General features: G+C 37.8%; 1 protein-coding gene across 1 annotated transcript in view; it reads right to left on the reverse strand.

Annotated features, from left to right (window-relative positions):
- DNAJA2 (DnaJ (Hsp40) homolog, subfamily A, member 2) overlaps positions 1-17843 on the reverse strand; it is a 30863-nt gene extending 13020 nt beyond the window's left edge. The window contains exons 1-2 of the mRNA XM_009320338.1: positions 17758-17843; positions 6522-6633 (exon numbers count right to left, since the gene is read on the reverse strand). Coding sequence (XP_009318613.1) covers positions 6522-6633; positions 17758-17843 — 198 coding nt within the window. The remainder of the gene's footprint in view (positions 1-6521; positions 6634-17757) is intronic.
- Between the last annotated feature and the right edge of the window lie 356 nt (positions 17844-18199).

An 18199-nucleotide genomic window follows, 5' to 3' on the forward strand; every position in this document is an offset into this window, starting at 1 on the left:
CCCCGGAGCCCTCCGCCTGGTGCGATTTCTCCTTGCTCCTGAAGTACGTCGCTGAAGTTTATGGGGCAAGGGGCACTCGTGCACCAACCTGCTGTCTAGCCTCAAGCACCAACGTATTTTTCTTCGGGGATGTATTGCTAAGGCTTCAGTAGTTATAAATAGCATTGGTACCCCTCTGCTCCGTTTTTGTGTTTTGCTCCACTTCTGGGATCTTAAAAAAAGCACTAGTTGCTATGCTAGGCCTAAAGTGACTTAGAGGAGCAAAGCGTACTTCTGTGGTGCAGGGGCCCCGAGGCCCTAGCTAAACACCACTTTCAGCAGGCAAATAAAAAGCCCAGTTGTGTTTAATTAGGGGTTTGTCTCTTAAAGCCTGGCCAGGAGAGCAGCTACTGAGCCTTTCCTCAGGTGTGGTCTCTTGGTTGTTAGCCCCTTGTTAGGCAGGGGCTGCCGGAAGGCTCTAAAAAGCTGTGGCAGGCACCTGGTTGAGAAAGATGGGGTGGGGTCTCTGTAAGGGCAGAAAACATAAAATAGTTTTTCTAGCTGCTCTGTGGGCAAGTCCAGGGTGTGCCTGGGAGAGGGTGCTCCCTGAGGAGGTAAGCAAGGCTGAGCTCTGAGAAGAGTCTGCTGGGAGCAGATGTGACCTGGCATGTGACAGAGAGTGTAGAAAAGGCACTTTGAACTAATTCATGGATTTGTGGGGCAGAAATTTGAATAGGCCCCTTGCCTGAGGGGAGCAGGTCTGAGAACTCAAAGGCTTCTTCCCTCGTTGTCTGTAGGGGGGTTCTTCACATTTAGTTCCTGGACACAGCTTGTGGTTGCAATGGCTGTATTGGGAAAGACAGTCTGCTGGTGGCTTCTCTACTCCTTAGGCTGGTGTTTATGGGGCCCTAAATTCCATCATCGTGTTTATTCAGTCTGGCATGATCTGATTTAGTAGGTGATGGTAATATCTGCCTCTGGTGTTGCAGGTGTGGTAGTAGTCAAGAGCTTCAAAGGAAAATGGAGACTAGTTTTGGAGGGAGAAAAACAGTGGCAGGGCAGAGAACAGCTACTGGAAAGACAATCCTGTGGACTGTAATTATTAGTCTAGTTCAGAGATGTGCAGAAAGAAAGGAAAAAAACTCATAAGGAGAGGTATGTTTCTTTGGTATTTTTGGAGGCTGTGTGTACAGCTTTTGGTAGTTGTATGGTTTAACGTATGTGGCTAAAGCCAGTAAGGCTTCACAATTTGGTTTACCTGTGTTTTGCACTACTTGGCTTCATCTTTTATTTTGGCAAGGCTGAATTCAGCTACTCTAAGAACTGTCTGGCATGCATACCTGGCTTGACTATTTTGTATTGTGCTCACTTACAGATTGATATGTTTCTAGAGAAGATTTTCTTTTTTGTTGTACAGGATTTGCTTTTTAGTGGGCAGTCAGGTAGGAAGAAAAGTTAGGAGTGTGTGGAGGAGCACTTCTTTGCCCTACAAGTCAGGCTTATAATTTTAGGAGTTAAGCAGAATCAGCCGGACTGATATAAGTAGTGTTTAAAATACCATAGGATAGCATTTATACGTGGCTTTGCATTTAAAAAAACCCCAAAACTTAAAGATCTGAGAAGGTGAGCTAGCTCAAACCAGTGGGGTGCCATTCATATCTATGCCTGTAGGGGTGAAGTTCACCAAAAGTATGATTCAGCCTGGACTTACCCATCTTGTGAGCCGAGTGGCTTGTTTGCAACTCAAGCCAGAATGTGAGCCAGCAGATTGATGGATAGTAGGAATGGTAGGTGAACTTGGTGTATCAGCTTGAGCCCAAGCTAAGGAGGCAGTTTGGAAGCAGTGTTTGTATACTTTCTTCTGCCTTGCCAAAACATCCTTGTTACTACAGGCCTGTTTTATGTCTTATACAAACAAACCATGCAATAAATAATAAGAAAACTCCTCTGGGATGAAACTTTACATTTTATTTTGAAGTGGAGCTAAAGAATCACAAGCTTGGATGATTTACCTTTTTGTTAAATTAAAATGCAGATGAAAGGCAAGGTAGAGTTTCCTCTTCCTGCATACTACTTTTGCCATTGACTTGTGAGTTGTATTGACAGAACATGTTAGGCATGCAGCTGAAATGTTGTGTCCTCCCTCACTTTTTTGTTAATGCTTGCACATTGTCTTGGTTTTCTTTGTATGTCTTTTTCCATTTTATTAATTATTCTCCTCCTCCTCCTCCAGATATGAGCTTATTAATTTAGTTTCTAATGTTATTATTATACAATGTGATGAAAAGCAGTTGCTATATGAAGTTTTGATTGTTTTTAAATAGACTGCACAATTTTTAACTCTGAGGTATTGTTTTGGCCTTTCACAGGCACTAAAAGGGATCATTCAAATTCAATTCTTGTTTCAGACCTTTTTTGCATTCTTTACATGAAACAAATTGAATTTCTTTTTTTAAGGTGAAGTGTTCTACAATGCTTCCTTAGAAATCAAATAAGCATTGATTATGTTTATCACTGGAGAATTGGAAAGAGATCAGTTTCATGTTACTGCAGAAGAAAAACAAACTCCCTTCAAGTCTATTTATCAAGTTATTTTATGTGTTTAACATTGTCTTAACATGAAAATATGAGCAGGCGTCACTGATTCCTGCTTAAATCTAGTACTATACAATCAAATTTAAATTCAAAAGTGTTCTGTTTACCTGCTCCTGAAGAAGAATGCAGTTACACTTTACAAAAATTACAGAGCCTATGTGGCCATTGCTTTGAACCTTTTTAGTATCAACTTTCAGATAAGGCAGTTGGTGTGTATTGTGCACTCTGTCTGTCTGATTTCTAGAACTTTTCAACTATGGAAAGAAAGCAAGCAAGCCAGTAAAGAACAAAGAACCTGAAACTTGTAGAGAATTTTAAGACTCTCTAACTGAAGAGCCTGTTAGGAAGTGAGCAGCTGCCTGTGCTAGCAGGTGTAGAAGGCACAACCAGGATTTTTGTGCCAGCCAGCTGTTCCCTTGCTGGTCAGGAAAAGCACCCTGCCTGTCCCTACCCCAATTCTCCTGACCAGGGAAGCAGGCTTGAATTTTATGATACGGTCAGAACAACGGGTTTGGTTTATTGTCCTGCCCCAGTTGTGGTGATGAAACCCAGGGCTGCCTGACAGGTACCTCTGTGCAGCACCAGTAATACGAGTTGCATACCTTACTCCTTTTGCCCTTTCCTGGCCCTCCTTTTTGCTGTCCTTGCACCTCTGTTTTTCTATCCCAGTCTCCTCCCAAATAAACAACTCATCCCTAATTACTTATGCCCTATTGGTCCTAGTTTTGCTACATCTGTACTCAGATTTGGGTTACTTAGATACTGTTACTTAAGTAATCTCAGCCTTATTTGGTATTACTGATACGGTTACCTAGGTGCTGTTGGCCTTGCATGACTTTACTCCCTAAAAGGTCCCTACTAGTCCCTTCCAATTATCTCTGATGTCTGGCAATTTCTCCTGTAACTCCCCCTTAAGCACCTGTGGGATCCAGCCACCCTCACAGCACTATCTGTAACTTTTGTCACTGTCTCAGTGTTATTTGTAATTTCTAGTGATATTTTTTCATGTCGTGTCCAGTAGTTTTCCACATCTTGTTCAGTTAACTGGATCTCATGCCAAAACATAGTCAGTGGCTGACACTTGCTTGCAACCCTAATTGAGCATAGCTGAATAACTGATAGAAAATCAGAATATTAAATACTTGCTTTTAATGGAGTTTTTGTTCTTTTTATATATATAAACATTTAGGCACTGTGCATTTTTTAATTACAAAATGAAAGTAGACATCAGTGAAGAGGGAAATATTGGCAGCTAGTGTCATAACAAGCTCAGAAGACTGTACTGTAGGATTCTGTTAAGGGGGAGGGAGACAGCTTAAGGGATTTTCCTTCTGAGTCAGCAAGAAGAAGAATTTATGGAGTTCCACATTTTTAAACCCCAAGTTATCCAGGCATGCCTTCATACAGGCTGTTGTCAGAGATCACAGAGCTCCCAGCAGATCTCATGTTAGCAACCTGGGGGGAAAGGGGTTCTTTAATTTCATCCTCACTGAAAGAGATTTCTGTGTGATGAACAAATGGTGTTCAGGGTTATGTATAGAATTTTTGAAAACTGGGAGGGGATCAGAAAAATCTACAAAGAAAATTCATCAACTTTATCTTTTCTATTCCCAATAAACTCTTGGTCAGGTACCTTCCTCTATGTACCAGAGCAAGATAAATGGGAAGTTTCAACTCCAGTTTGACATACATTTTCTGAGCTAAAGTTATGAAGTACCAAGTTAGATTATCAAGCTGAATTTGTCATGGTCTTTATCAAGGTGGAAAGCCTTCTCTTTTTTTCCCCCAAAGCTCAGGTGAAAGCTCAAAATGATTGTTATTTTATCCTATAGTAAGAGTTGGATGAGTAAAGAAAAAAAGGCGCGTGTATATAAAAAAGCAAAAATGTGTGTGCATATATGTATTGAAAAATTAACATTGCAAGAAGTTTCCTTCTCCATTTGAGTTGTTGCTACTTGGAACCCATATCATTGGTTTCTTTGTAAGTGTTGTACTAAGCAATATCTTAGAATAAACTGTGTATTTGCATCTGTGTCTGTCTTAACACTGGATAAGCATTTAACACACTAAGATTCCAACTCATTATTCTAAATATAGTTTTTGTTATTATCTGACAGTTTGATTATCTTATGTGTTTGCTTGGCTTTTCTTGTTTGTTGTTCCTCATGTGCTAAAACTGCTTTGGGGGGATTTTTATGGACTGCAGAGCTTATTGTGGTAGGAGCCTGATACAAGTATGTTATATGAATGTCAATAGTAAGGAAGTGTTGTGAAAATTAGCTTGGATAAGGAATCTAAGCTTTAGCTTTGAAACAAAAAGGAGTGGTGGTTTAGAAATTTTTCTTAATGCCTTTTAGAGATTAGTTTAAGACTTGAAAATGTTTGTGGAAAGTTTTCAGTTGGAAAAATAAACCTTTTCCAAGTTTAGGTTATCCAGTGAGAGAGAAACGCCATGTGGTTAACTGGCAAAGAGAGCAAGGAATAAATAGTGCAAAAATTTATCCACAATTCAAGTATACACTTGATTTTTGACAAAATAATTTCTAAATTTCAAAAACATCATTTTTATTAAAAAAAAAAAAACCAACCCGACCTTTGCTCTATTACAATTTTGGAGGAAAAGGAAAAATCATAATGCTGAAAAAAATCAGCCAGCCCTGTTGTGGTCTCTATTATTTAAATTCCTAAATGAGGTCCAGCTTCTTTTGCTAATGTAAAGGTCTCAGTGTTACTGGGAATTGTACTAGACAAAATATTTTTAATAAGGTTTGTCTTTGGAAAAAGTATTTTAGTTTATTAGGATGTATAGCACATGTACCAGCTGAGATGTGAGTAAGGCCCTTGACATAGTGTGAAGTGGCCTTGCAATCTGTTGTTCTCTTTAGTTATTGTGTGTTGTAATATAACGGAGTTATGCTTGCATTCACTATTTTTATATAAGAATTTTCTTTTTTCCAGTGTGCAGCAAATCCAGTAGTATTTGATACAGAATGAGTGCCTGAGCTTGTAAGTATCTGATTTTTTAATTTTACTAACAGTTTAAATTCACTTGCAGTTTGAGAACTCTCTACGTGCATTACTCAGAAGTCCTGCTGGTTGTGTAGACTTTTGCCCTTAACTCTGTGTGGAGTGGGAACCAAAGGCATTCTTAAGATAAAGGCTACATTTTGTAAAACACATGCAAAACCACAATCTCTGTATACAAAGACAGATTTACAAAGGTGCTATATTTTAATGCTTAGAATTTGGATGCAACTAAAGTTTACATGTTCTTGAACTACATGCTTTAGCAATCTGTCCTATTAGGTCCTGTTTCCTGTGCAAACATTCTCTGTGAAGAAAAATATACTCTCCTTTACTACTTCGTGTTGTGTCTATTCTTTAATTGAAGGCCCGTTCTCTACAAATGGCTTCACTTCAAAGGAGAGTAACAAGGACATTTTCTTGTCACATAAATGTAAAGATGCTGTTGTTATACCTCTCTGTTTACATTTTTCCTGAAGTATGTTGCAACTGTTACAAAATAGACTAGGCCCTCTAAATGTAGGCTGAGAGGGTAACAACTGTGAAGTGAAGAGTGGTAGCTAGGTAGTGCTGAACAGACTGTACGAAGGTTTAAGCAAGGATAGAAGAAACCATTGGAGAAGGTAACTGGGGACAAACAGCAGTTGTTTAATGTTTACTTAGGAAAGAAGACTTATTTCTGAGAATCACCCTTAGATAGTTCCTGCTGCTCTAAAGAACTTGCCCCAATTATGTGTTTTGGTTAGTGCTTAATAGAGCACAGTAGTTATCCCTTTCACGAGATAACTGCTGTGTCTCCAGCTGAAATGTGAATTGCAAATGAGACAGGAAAGGGGAGGAGTCCAGACAAAAGGGGACAGCCAAGGGAGTCTGGCTTTTTTGTGTGTGCAACTTTCCTATCTTTTAAATGTCATTTAAATCACCTGTATTATGTTGGACATGCAACCCAGCATATCAGCAAGGTATTGGAGATTTCTTCCTTTTTTCTTCCTTATCTCATCTCTGTAAGGAATAAGGGAATTTTGCATCTGATACCTGTGAAGAAAATGGCAAGAGAAAATACAGAAATGCTTAGGGCCACTTTGTTTATCTCTGCAAGTAGATACCCATTGCAACCCCCTGCAAGTTTCCACCAACATCCTGACTCAGTTTCCTCTAGCATAGCTGTCTCTAGGCAAGCACCTGCAGCCAGGTTTTTTGCATCTGGGCCCTGTTGAACTGGAGATGGGGATCATTTATAAAATACCTCGGGGGGGGGGGGGGGGAGGAGTGAGTGAGCAGCTGTGTGGTGCTCAGTTGCTGACTGAGGTTAAACCACAACACTACCAGAGGTCTGAGGCTTGAGAGGGACTTTTCTCAAGGCCAGAGCTCTTCCCGGAATGCTTTCTAACCATCTCTTATCAAAGCTAAGAATGGTTCCTTAAGATCATGGGCCAAGAAGACTGCTATCATCAGGTGGTATGCTTTGTCTTATGTTACATGCTAGTGGCTCCCTTTATGAAAAGTCTGTGGTAAAGGACTTTAACTCCTGTCTCTTGCTGCTTATTGAAGCAGGAAAACTTTTTTCTGGATCTCAGTAATTTTCCATGTGGAGGTTAAGCACAGGCAAACTGTTTCCATGTTGAGGAATGTGCATATTCCTAGTACTGTGTCAGAAGATCAGGTAATGTACTGCTGAAAATAGTGTAGAGTGGCTATGCTCTCTTGCAGAAGTCTTCCTGTTCTGCCTTGGTTGTTGGAGAAGTAGTCATCCTAGTAAAAGAACAATTATTGTGGTTCATCTTGGATATCTTCAGATAAACTTCTGAACTTTGAAATCTATTATTTCTATCAGTAAACAAACTAATCCCCCTAAAGCAAGATGAAATGGGCATACTTTGTTTCTGCATAAAGTTGAAGTATGCAGCTCAACATTCTTGTTTGTTTCTCATTTTTACTAGCAAATCTTGAAAAAAAGGGGAGAAAAGCCTGGTTTCTAAAGTGTGTCACTCTTCCCAATCTAATTTTTGTTGTTGGTTAGCTTTTTTTCTTTTTAGGTACTGATGTGTTGTGACAGTTTGGGCAGCTGCTGCTGACCTTCTCAGAATTGAATTCAGTTGCCTTAAGGTTATGAGCTTCCTTACCTTCTGGTTACTATTTTGTCCCTCTTAATTCTTGTCTCCTGTTATTAAAGGAATTATTTTCCTCTGTGTCTGTATTTTTGTAACTGCCCAGAGAGAATGGCAGTAGGTAAACAAGGGAGAACCAGCCCGTGTGTGCTGTGAGCTCGCCTCGATTTTTCACTCCGCTGTTCCCGGGCCGCCTTTCTTGCCACTGGAGGGAGCTTTTGCTTGGGAAATGATCCTACGCCCGCCTGTAACATGCCTCTACTTAAAAGTTTTCTTACAAAAACCCGAAAGAACACAACCAAAACCTTCACTTTTTCAAACTAAACAGTTTTCATTAAAATCACTCATCTGAAATTGTCTGTCAGTTATGACAGAAATATCAGGATGTTGAATTGCTTCCATAGTAACTTGAAAATAGGTGCTTAGGAACACAATCTACTAGACTGACAGTGAATTAAATTGGGAATAATTTTGGTAATTATAGTGAGTTTAGCGGGACTTCTGTGAATTCAATGAAGTGTCAGTTTGAGCAAAATCTGCTCCATACTGCCTGGTCAGACAGCTCTGGTGGTTGGTTATATTGTACTATGCGGGAAACCTGTTTGAATACAACCCAATGCTTCCACTTCGGAGCTGGTAACAGAAATAACAATGAGAAGAATAAGGTCATGCTTTCAAAAAAAAAAAAAAAAACAATTTGAAGCTTATAGGTAACAGCTGGAAAGGAGGAAAAAAAGTTTGTAAATGGTGGACAAATTGAAATCAGAGGCTGACATATTTGCCATACCTAAACTTTCCTTTTACTGAAAGATGTAAGTGCTGTGTCATGGAGAGTGGCAGCCAAAGCTACTTTTTGGTTTCATTTAATGCCAAGTGTAACCATCTCTCATGAGCATCTCATGAACATAGCTAGGACTTGTAACACCCTGTGTTGTCCTTTAATAGAGAACACAGCTTTGTGTGTCAAGGGATTTCTTCATTTCCTAATCCATCACCGAGGAAACAGGAAGAAAAACTCACTCCTTTAAGAAGTGTAGAGATTATCTCCTAGGGAACAAGAAATAACTTTATGAAGGGGCCTGTATCTCCTAGCCCTTTTATGTTACTTAGATGATTGTTATATGGCATAGTTAATCAGAAAATAATTTTGAACTTGAACACCCAAAATAAAATTTTCTGTTTTCCTACTGGTCTCATTGGTAAGAATTACTGAAGACAACCTTTTCTATTTTTGCAGTTCTATAAACTGTGAATAAATATTTTGTGGGGCCTTCAATTTAACTCAGAAAATGGAACTAAGGAACTAATGAACTAATTGGAAGACAGAGGAAGATTTCACCTGGTATCCAAGAAACACATTTGGCAATAATCCTGGGACTTCTGATTACTAGCTGAAAGGAAAAAATTATTTAAAGTACAGAATAGATTGAGAGAAGCTTTTTCTGTAGTATTCATAATTGTAGGAATGTTGTCTGTCAACTAGCAGAGATAAAGCACTCTGCTGTCAAACCACTGGATGGGGAAAAACAGAAATTATAGAGTAAAAAGTCTGAGGGCAAAAGATGATGCAGTTTTTTTAATTCTGTTATTGTGTGTGTACATTTAAAAAATGGACAAAGTAACAATTTCAGTATTTTAAAATACCCTATAGAAACCACACGGCTTATTTCTGGCTATTAATATCAGCAGATGTTTATGGTGGCATCCTGAGTGAGTGTTGCTCATATAGTTCACTAAGAAATGTGACCTTTTGATTCTAGTGTTATGGTATGTGATTTGCTGTGCAAATTTTTACTTGTAGGCGAGTAGGTTAGCATCACCTCAGTAAGTATAATTTCAAGGGAGTTCAGGTATTGTGGACAGACTTTTAAAAAGACATCCTTTCAAAAGAGTCAGCTTTACTCTTTCATCTTTCATAATCTATATAAAAATGCAGCTAAGATTTGTGGACAGATCTGCTTTTTATTTTGATATTCCATACAACTTGACTTTGTCAGATGATTTAGATTCTGTACAGGAAAAGCATAGAACTAGTGTAGGAGTGGTTGCAGGCTGGCTTCCTAACTACACTCACTGAACAGTGAAGAAGAGCTTTTTTGACCTGCATATAGGAATACAGTATGTGTGTTGCTAAGTGTTTGTTACCTTACTAAGCTTTAAAACAGTTTGGCTTTTTGTATGGGGGTTGGGAAATATCTGAAAGCTCAGGGCCTTTCAGTTCTATCAGCTAAAACCAGAAACAATCACAATTAATCAAACAAATTGATTTTGCCCAGTCAATAAAATTACAGTACCTGTAACGGCATGCTGACAATTAAGTGAGCAGCTGGCTTACACTGAGTATATTGATAATCTCAGAAATAAGATGCCCTGGTGGAAGTAAGGTCTTATGACAATAAATATGCTGTTTCCAGATGGAGAAGTGAGTAATGAGCCTAGATGCCCTCCAGCATTGCTCCAGCTCACAAACATTCTACCTTCAGCATTGCCTTTTCCTGTCAAGTGCAAGAACCTCTGGCCAATAACAGCTCAGTGCTCCTGACAAGAAGCATCTCAGCTAATGATATATGACAAAGGGGTATATACTAGCACTGCCATAACATGTAGGAGAAGGAGACTTCCTTGCCAGTTCTGAGCTGACAGAGAGGGCAAAGAGCCTACCTACAGCACAGCATCAAGATGAGCTAAATCAAGTAATAGTTTTCTCCTACTACTGGCAAAAGCTGTATCAAAAGAAGGGTGATATGACTAGAGGAGATCAATAGGGGAGGGAGTCATCCCTTACAAAACGATTTAGTAGTTCTTTGGAAAGAAAGTGTGCTCTGTTAGTCCTGAAGACAAGGTATAAAATAGAAATAACTACATAAATGTGAAGGATTTTGTTTTTTCTTTTCTGTAAGTATTTGCATGAAGTCTTGCAAAGTTAAGAGTGTGCTTGGAGCATGCCTGCATATGTTTCTCTTCCCTCCTCCCCTGCCCCCCCCCCACTAGTTGGCCAGCAATGCCTTTTCTTAGTTAGTTCTGTATCTCTGCTGAACAGAGATGAAATTACTCAGCTGAACTGAATATTGAGTAACTAGGCTGGCTCTCACTTATAAGAGTCTATGAGAACCTCTATCTCTGGAACAAATGTATTAGCCAACTGTTCAAAGCAGAAGATGGTAATGTGGGTTGTAGAGTACTTTACAAGCAAAAGAAGATTTAGGGGTTTCTAAATTTTGAGTAAACACCTACTTCATAGGGTTGTGGTGTCCTAAAGAGATGAGAAATCGTAGCAGACTGCTTTTTTTTTTTCTAAATTAGGATTTTAATCGTAGTGTCTGCTGTTATCCTGAACAGTTACAGTGAGCTCCTCAGACCTGTGCACTAAGATTTGCATCACTTCTACACAAGTAGTAAATAACTTATTGTTCAGAACAGTAGTGAAGTGATTTAAAATAGTTATCAAGGTAGCTTAAGATCTCTTGCGCAGCCAGCTTCACTTCATTCTCCACTCCAGCCCAATATCGCCATGGATAGTAATAGCAAGATTTACATCATGTATATTTGTTTTGTCTTACTATATTCAATTTTCCTTCCAGTAAAAATACATCTAATAATTTAAATGTTCTAACCTATACACTGCTGATAAATTTATACTAACACTGTTCAGATTAAAACTTCGCGGAGGTAATAATGGGGAGGGCAAGACTGAGCTTTTTTACATTTTACATTAAGTATGAGAAGGATTAAGCAGCTAAATGATACTTCCGCTCTTGATTTCAAATACTGACAGTCTAATTTCTCTATCTATACTAAAGCAAATTTCTAGTTTGAGATTAAGATGTGTTGTATGTACCTACCTGAAAGCAAAAATTGGCACTTACGCATCTTATTAATATTAATCGGTGAAGTCTTAAAATCTTGTAATGGATTAGGCAATGAGTAATTTTTCCTGTTTTATGCATTAGTAGGGTGAGACAAAGAAGCCATCTTAAGACTCTTTGCGAAGATCATACAGAAAGTCTTTGTAAGAAAAAGGAACTTGGTGAATATTTCCTGTTTCTAGTCCTGCTACTCTGAGCACTTACCCATGCTATTTCTTTGTCCTAGCTGGTGAGAATATATACATACATTGAGTGTGCCTTCTTGGCTGCTTCAAGGAAAATGAATACATTTGATATATGTACTCCTTAGACCACACAAATGCTGCTCAGAATTGACCTTTTGCTTCCAACAGGTTCTGAATGAACCAAGCTTATAATGAAAATATTGGCTAGAACACTTTTTGCCAGTTATTCTCAGTCTTGGGGTTGTGATGGGTATGAATGGGATTGTAAACCCTGAAAGAACTTATACTAAAATTTTGGGGCAAGTAAGGTATCCGTAACTGCAAAATTAAGGGTTTGTAACTTGGGTGAAAAGCCAAAAAGAGGGCTGCCTTCTTTTATGGGATTATATAGCTGCAGGAATCAAGGGGTGAGTGGAGTGATGGTTCTGTATCCCCACAAAATAGTGGTGAACAGCAGGACTGGGCATATGGCAGTGCAAGAGACAGCCCTGGCCACTAATTCCTCCTTCTGCTCTTTGTCCCTTATTGCTATACTTGCAGTACTGAATTTTGCCTGCATTGGTGAAAAACCTTGAGTTGGTTTGGTGTATACCTATATTAACAGTCAAAAATCAATGCATGAATTTGTTAGATACCATGCACAAATTGTCAGTCAAACTAGACAACCATCAAAATAAAATGAGGACAGAAGTATCCAAAATATGCCAGGTATTTTGCAGTATGTAATTTCACTTTAAATAAATGTACAGATTAATGCACATCAGCTTGCTTTAAAATGCACTGAAATGAGTTTAAAAACAAACTAACCTTCTGAATTGCAGGAAATAAGAGGAATAGCACACGTAAGAATTCAAATGTGCTGAAAATTTTAAGTAAAAAATCAGAATCTGTAGAGCTACTGGTGTTGCATTTTAAAACCAGTAAGCAAACCATTTATGATATGGATATGTCCCAGAAATTAGCTTTAGATGATATTAAGTTATTATCTATAGATGTTCATTGTGGCAAAAAGGACCTGCATTTTTAAGAGAGATTTAAATATAGTGCCAGACTGGTACAGTGTCTCTCTTTTTCCTGAAAATACTTCTGAATGTGTTGTTTGTCTAGTTTATTATTAGACTCTAAATTCTGTGCAGAACCTTAAGCTTTTGTTTCAATGCTAAAACATAAATCAAGCTTTGTAGTCTTTTAAATACCAAATTTTTAAAAACTCAATGTGTTTAATGAGAAGGAGTGATGTTATATAGATCAGATACTACATCAAGTGTGGTGCAGGACACTCGCTTGGTAAATATCACAGTTACATTGCAAAACTGCACAAATATAATAAAATCTAAATTTCTTCTCCTTCACATAAATCCAAACCGTAACTTTATATAATCTCTTATATATGTAATACAAAACCTAGCTAGTGTCAACTCAATAATGAGTTTCATGTAATTTGAAGTAGCTCATTAGCTGGTTGATTCTTTGCCTTCATTTCATGTTGTTAGTCTGAGCAATGGAAAAATGTCAGAAGTCTTATGGTCATTTCTGGCATCCGAAGACCCTAGTGGCTTGTCATCATCAGGAGTAAGATTGTTCTAGAATTTTTTTTCTTCTTTTTCTTTTTTCTACTTACAACAAAGAAAGAAGTATATGATCTGGGATGGTATTTAGAACTTATTTGTGTAGAAAATTTGGATTTCATATAAAAATAAGTGTAATTGTACCTGTTTTGCATGTGTTATACAGACTCCTCTTGACTGAACTAATAGCCACGCTATTCATTTTTAGTTTAGCGAGGAGGTGAAGACTATAGAGATTATGATGATATTTACTTTTTTCCTGAATGTCATATTTTCTTTTAAATACTATGCAATAACCTTTCTTTCACTGTAGTTTGCTTTGTATGTTAAGGCAAAATTGATCCCTGAGCAGGAAGTTGACACAAGAGTTACATGCCTCTTAAATTCTATGTAAACTCCACCTGGTGCATGGGATTTATACTGATATTTTGCAAAGTGTTGAACTTCACCTTTAAGACCTGGTTAAGGCACTCTTAACTTGATATCAGTAGGCCACTTGTGAGCAGAGACACTGCTTAATAAGAGTTGAATCAAGTTTCATTTTTTTTCATGCCAAATTTCTTGAAATTTTGAATAGTGGTTGTAAACAGTAATCCCTATTTTCTCATTGTCGCAAGACTTTGTTCTCAACATCTGTTACCTCATACCTACCTACTGAAAGGGAAAAAGAAGGTATCATCTTTACGGCCAGGGCTGTTAGCATACTGGATCAGACTACCATTTTGTCTGTCCTCATGTCCTGTTTGACGTGATGCCAATAAATGAAGAAACTTCTGAAGAATGTGTATTCTTAAAGGCTGAGTTCAAATATAAAATTTGGGGATTTAATTAAAATTTGAAATTGAAGCTTTTATATATTGTGCAATCCACTTACATTGATGAGTATTTTAACTTGGACTCTTGTCTGTGCTGTCAGTCAGACATGCTTGATGTGCTTAACTGTTGGTATTAATAAGTTCCACGCCTGAACTGTCGTGTGTTCTTATGAATATAGGCCAATTCTTAAACTGTTTAAGGAGCTTCTCAGTTTTTGTGTGTGCTTCTACAGTGATGAAACAGGACAAGTTTTTCTGTTGTTGCACTCATTTTATTTATTGGGGTGGGGATCTTTGGTTTCATTTTTGTGTTAGTTCTTGTACCCAAGGCCAGAATTTAGTCCAAAGCTGTATTAGTATTGTTCCAGGCTATTTTTATCTGGAATTAAAGTTTTGTTTTAGTTCACTTAAAGACCCCAAGTTGCACAATAATATCTATTATTTTATTGTACTGTTGTTATTCAGTGCAGGAAATAAATTTTGTGTTATCCTTTAAAAAGCTAGCACAATAAATCATTACAGTGGAGGAATCGTAGCTGGCATGGTCCATCTCAGGTTCTCCAAAAATGTACAAGAATTTCTTACCAATTTCTTTCTTCTGCAATCATGAACTAGTATAAACATTGGAAGAAAGGAGCATGTTTCTTTCATCCTCTCTGTAAGCCCCAGGAAACACCAAAGAAAGTAAACTGGTAGCTAAAATGGAATGCAGAGCACTGAGAATTGCAGAAGAGTATAGAGGTAGAGTACACATAGTAGTTTTGCAGGCGAGAAATTTAATTAGGACTGGGTTTCAGAAGTTTAGACCTGTGCCTATACCTAGGTACGCTTACATGTCTCGTGTGTCATTATAAACAAAATTGCCTTTAATAGATTTCATAAAAGCTAAAACAGCAGTCATAATTACTGCTTTGGTAAATTTGGACAAAGGCATGAGTATTTACAAAAATAATTATTTGAAAAAATAATGGAATTCATGTTTCTGATGCTTTTAAAACAGCATTTATGTGAGGCTGTACTATCTGATCTAACATTGTCTAAATTACAAACAGTCTTGCAGTCTTCCTTGCTCAACATTGTTTCAGGGCAACCTCGTTACTACTTTTCTGACCTTTGTCTATAGCTTGGATCTGAGATAATGTCCTGGAAGGCTTGGTGGCTAATACATCTTTCTGATTTAACAGGATTGCCTTGATGTTCCAGACTTTTTTGTTTTTTCTCTGAGCTGTCCCATTGCACGTGGACACCAACACAGCACAAATTCAGTTGTGTACCAAGATATCCTAAACATTCTTCTTCTGCCAATTTACTGAGGAGAAAAAATATTTGGCCGATTCACATTGCTTAGTTATTAGGCTCATTTTGTGAAATCAGCAGACTTGGTCTCTTAGAGTTCCAGGTCAAGGATAAAATAGATAACGCAGATCAGAACTGAAGTGCGTGGACAGAATTTGAAGACGAAACTTGTATAGCACCCATCAGCAATTTGCCTGCTTTGAAACTGTCACTACATTCATTAGTGCTGAAAGTATCCTGCTGATCTGATAGTTGAATAACTGAAGTAAAAATTATGATAAAGGAACAATCATCCTCTCTAACTTTCTATAAAAAACTAGCACAGAAAGTGCATCAGTGGTTTGCATCTGTGTCCTTTTAAGACTGTATGACAGCATAGAACAAGAGTTGTTTTTCTAAGGAAACCAATGTCGGTGATTATAGGAATAGCTTCAGACCGTAAATCAAGTATATTCAGAAATTGATTAATGCTTTAAAAATCTCTATTGTCTTGACAACTTTATATGCTAAAAGGCAATTCTTATTTGCGTAAATATTAGTGGTTTAGAATTCAAACTTCTTGAAGCGACTGCTTCAGGGGAACAGCAAGATCCAATTGTGTAGTAGAGGTCTTTCATTTTAGCAGAGGTTGAATAAAAATACTGTACTGAAAACTACTCATAGAATTGCATCATCGAAGTCTGAGATATCTATAGATAAATGTTATAATTACCTTCTGGTATATTTATTTTCTGTCTGTTCCAAATCTGAATACATATCCTATCAGAGGAAAACAACTTGACCCAAAAAGCTGTGATGCATTATTTTCTATGGCGCTCTCAGTCGCTGTACTGGGCTGCTAGGTCATCTGGGAAAGGTGGGACAGAAAGGTCTCTTGTGAGCTTACTTTGTAGTCCTGTCTCTTCTCACTGTGTACTTTACTCATAGCTTTCTCCAGCTGAGTTGCACAGATAATGACTGTTCATGTCTTTCTGCCCCTATGTGGACTTCAGTAACTTGTTGTATTCTTGCTGAGTCTGCTTCAAATCTTTAAAACTTATTTTTCCAGCATCCTATAAATTCTAGATCTCCTTTAATTTGAATGAGGCAGGGAGGAAGGGGGTACAACTATTGCTGATAAGCTGTTTACTGTCATATGCTCTGTTAGTTCAGCTTCCTTCTTGTCTCAGTATTGTTTATAGCTTATCTGTAAGTAATGCTGGATCAAGAAAAAGAAAACAGAGACAAATAGGAATAGGACTGGCTTTATCCACTTTTGCTTTAAAACATCATATATATTTTGGGGCTGCTAGTGCTTAGGGTACATTGTTTCACAGTGCACAACTTGGACAGATGTGATATACGGTGCTTTGCCAGAATAAAGACTGTAATATTCAACTATCATCTCTAAAGCCTATGTTTGGAGGTTGGATAGAGTAGCACTGAGACAGTTTTGTTTTGTTGGGGTTGTCTGGAAGTAAAATTTTCAAACTAATAGCGATGGGAATGTTATATTTGAACTATATTAGAGCAGCATTGGTAAAATTTGCTAGAAATGGCTCCTAGTAATCCATATTTTGTTTTCATTTAATACAGTATAATGTAGAGGCATTCTTTTTACAGGAAAAAAGCAGAATCATGTCTTGTACCCAGTCTTATGGTAAGAAAGAATTTAGGGAGGTGAAGGGGAGGCAGATGGTGCCTGCTTTTAATTTCATTGAGCTATTTATGTAGTTCTAGTAAGTAGTACTAAATGAAAAAAGCAGGAGACCCCTCAACGTTTACAAATGGATTTTTACTTTTTGTGCAATTAGCAGTAACTATTTTGTTACATTGATCATGCATGGGATGTTAGAATTATAAACCCCAGGAGGAAGTAGCAAACTCCTATGACAAAAACAGTCATATGAGCAAAGCATCACTCTGATACTAATCAAAAGGATAGTAGTCATGTGACCTCTTGCTTGGAGGTGCAGGTAAGAGTAGAATAGGGTAATGTGGGCACAAAATGCCTACTGACAAGAGAAGAAAGCCTTGTCCTGTGCCATATTTCCTCCTGCTCTCTGTAGAAGACCCTTCCTGCTAGGTTTTCCAGAAGCTGACAGATATGGGTGAAAAGGTTTTTTGTCTTGTTTTTGTAATATGCTTTTGCCTATAGGAACCACATTATTCCATGATCCCGTGGAAAGAAAGAAAGCAGGTTCTTACAGGAGGCATATTTTCCTTATGGAGGTGGAGGCATTTTATAGATTACTGTGGTAGAACCTCTCACTTTTAAGGATGAGACACTGGGAGAGTGAAGAACCTTTAAGCTATTAAAAAAAAACCAACCACAAACTCACCTGTCAGGATCTCTGTAGAGTTTACCACTCATAGATACAGTAGTTGTATACAGCTGCTGTGTTAGGCAGCCACCTGCTTCGCCCATGCTTAGAGCTATCTCTGCTGTTTGGTTAGAACATGGAGTTATTTTATGAGCACCTGAAAATAAGTGTTTCATTTATTATAAAAACTATACTTGTTTTTCCACAGTTGTAACTTATGTGACTAGATTCATCAAAGATAGTAGACTGCTTACACAAGTAACTGCTCAGCTGAGTAAGTCATAATATATCCCTTATCTCTTGTCAAGCAGCTGGTATCTTCAACTGAAAACTGCTACAGAAACTTAATTACCATAATTAATTGAGACATTAATTATTACTGTCTTGTGTTTGAATGTTCTGTCGCTAGCAATAAATGTAGAAGAAGGGCTTGAGAATTATTAAAGGATTATTTATACTG

Source organism: Pygoscelis adeliae, unplaced genomic scaffold, assembly GCF_000699105.1.
Source record: "Pygoscelis adeliae isolate BGI_AS28 unplaced genomic scaffold, ASM69910v1 Scaffold62, whole genome shotgun sequence".
Classification (NCBI taxonomy): Eukaryota; Metazoa; Chordata; class Aves; order Sphenisciformes; family Spheniscidae; genus Pygoscelis; species Pygoscelis adeliae.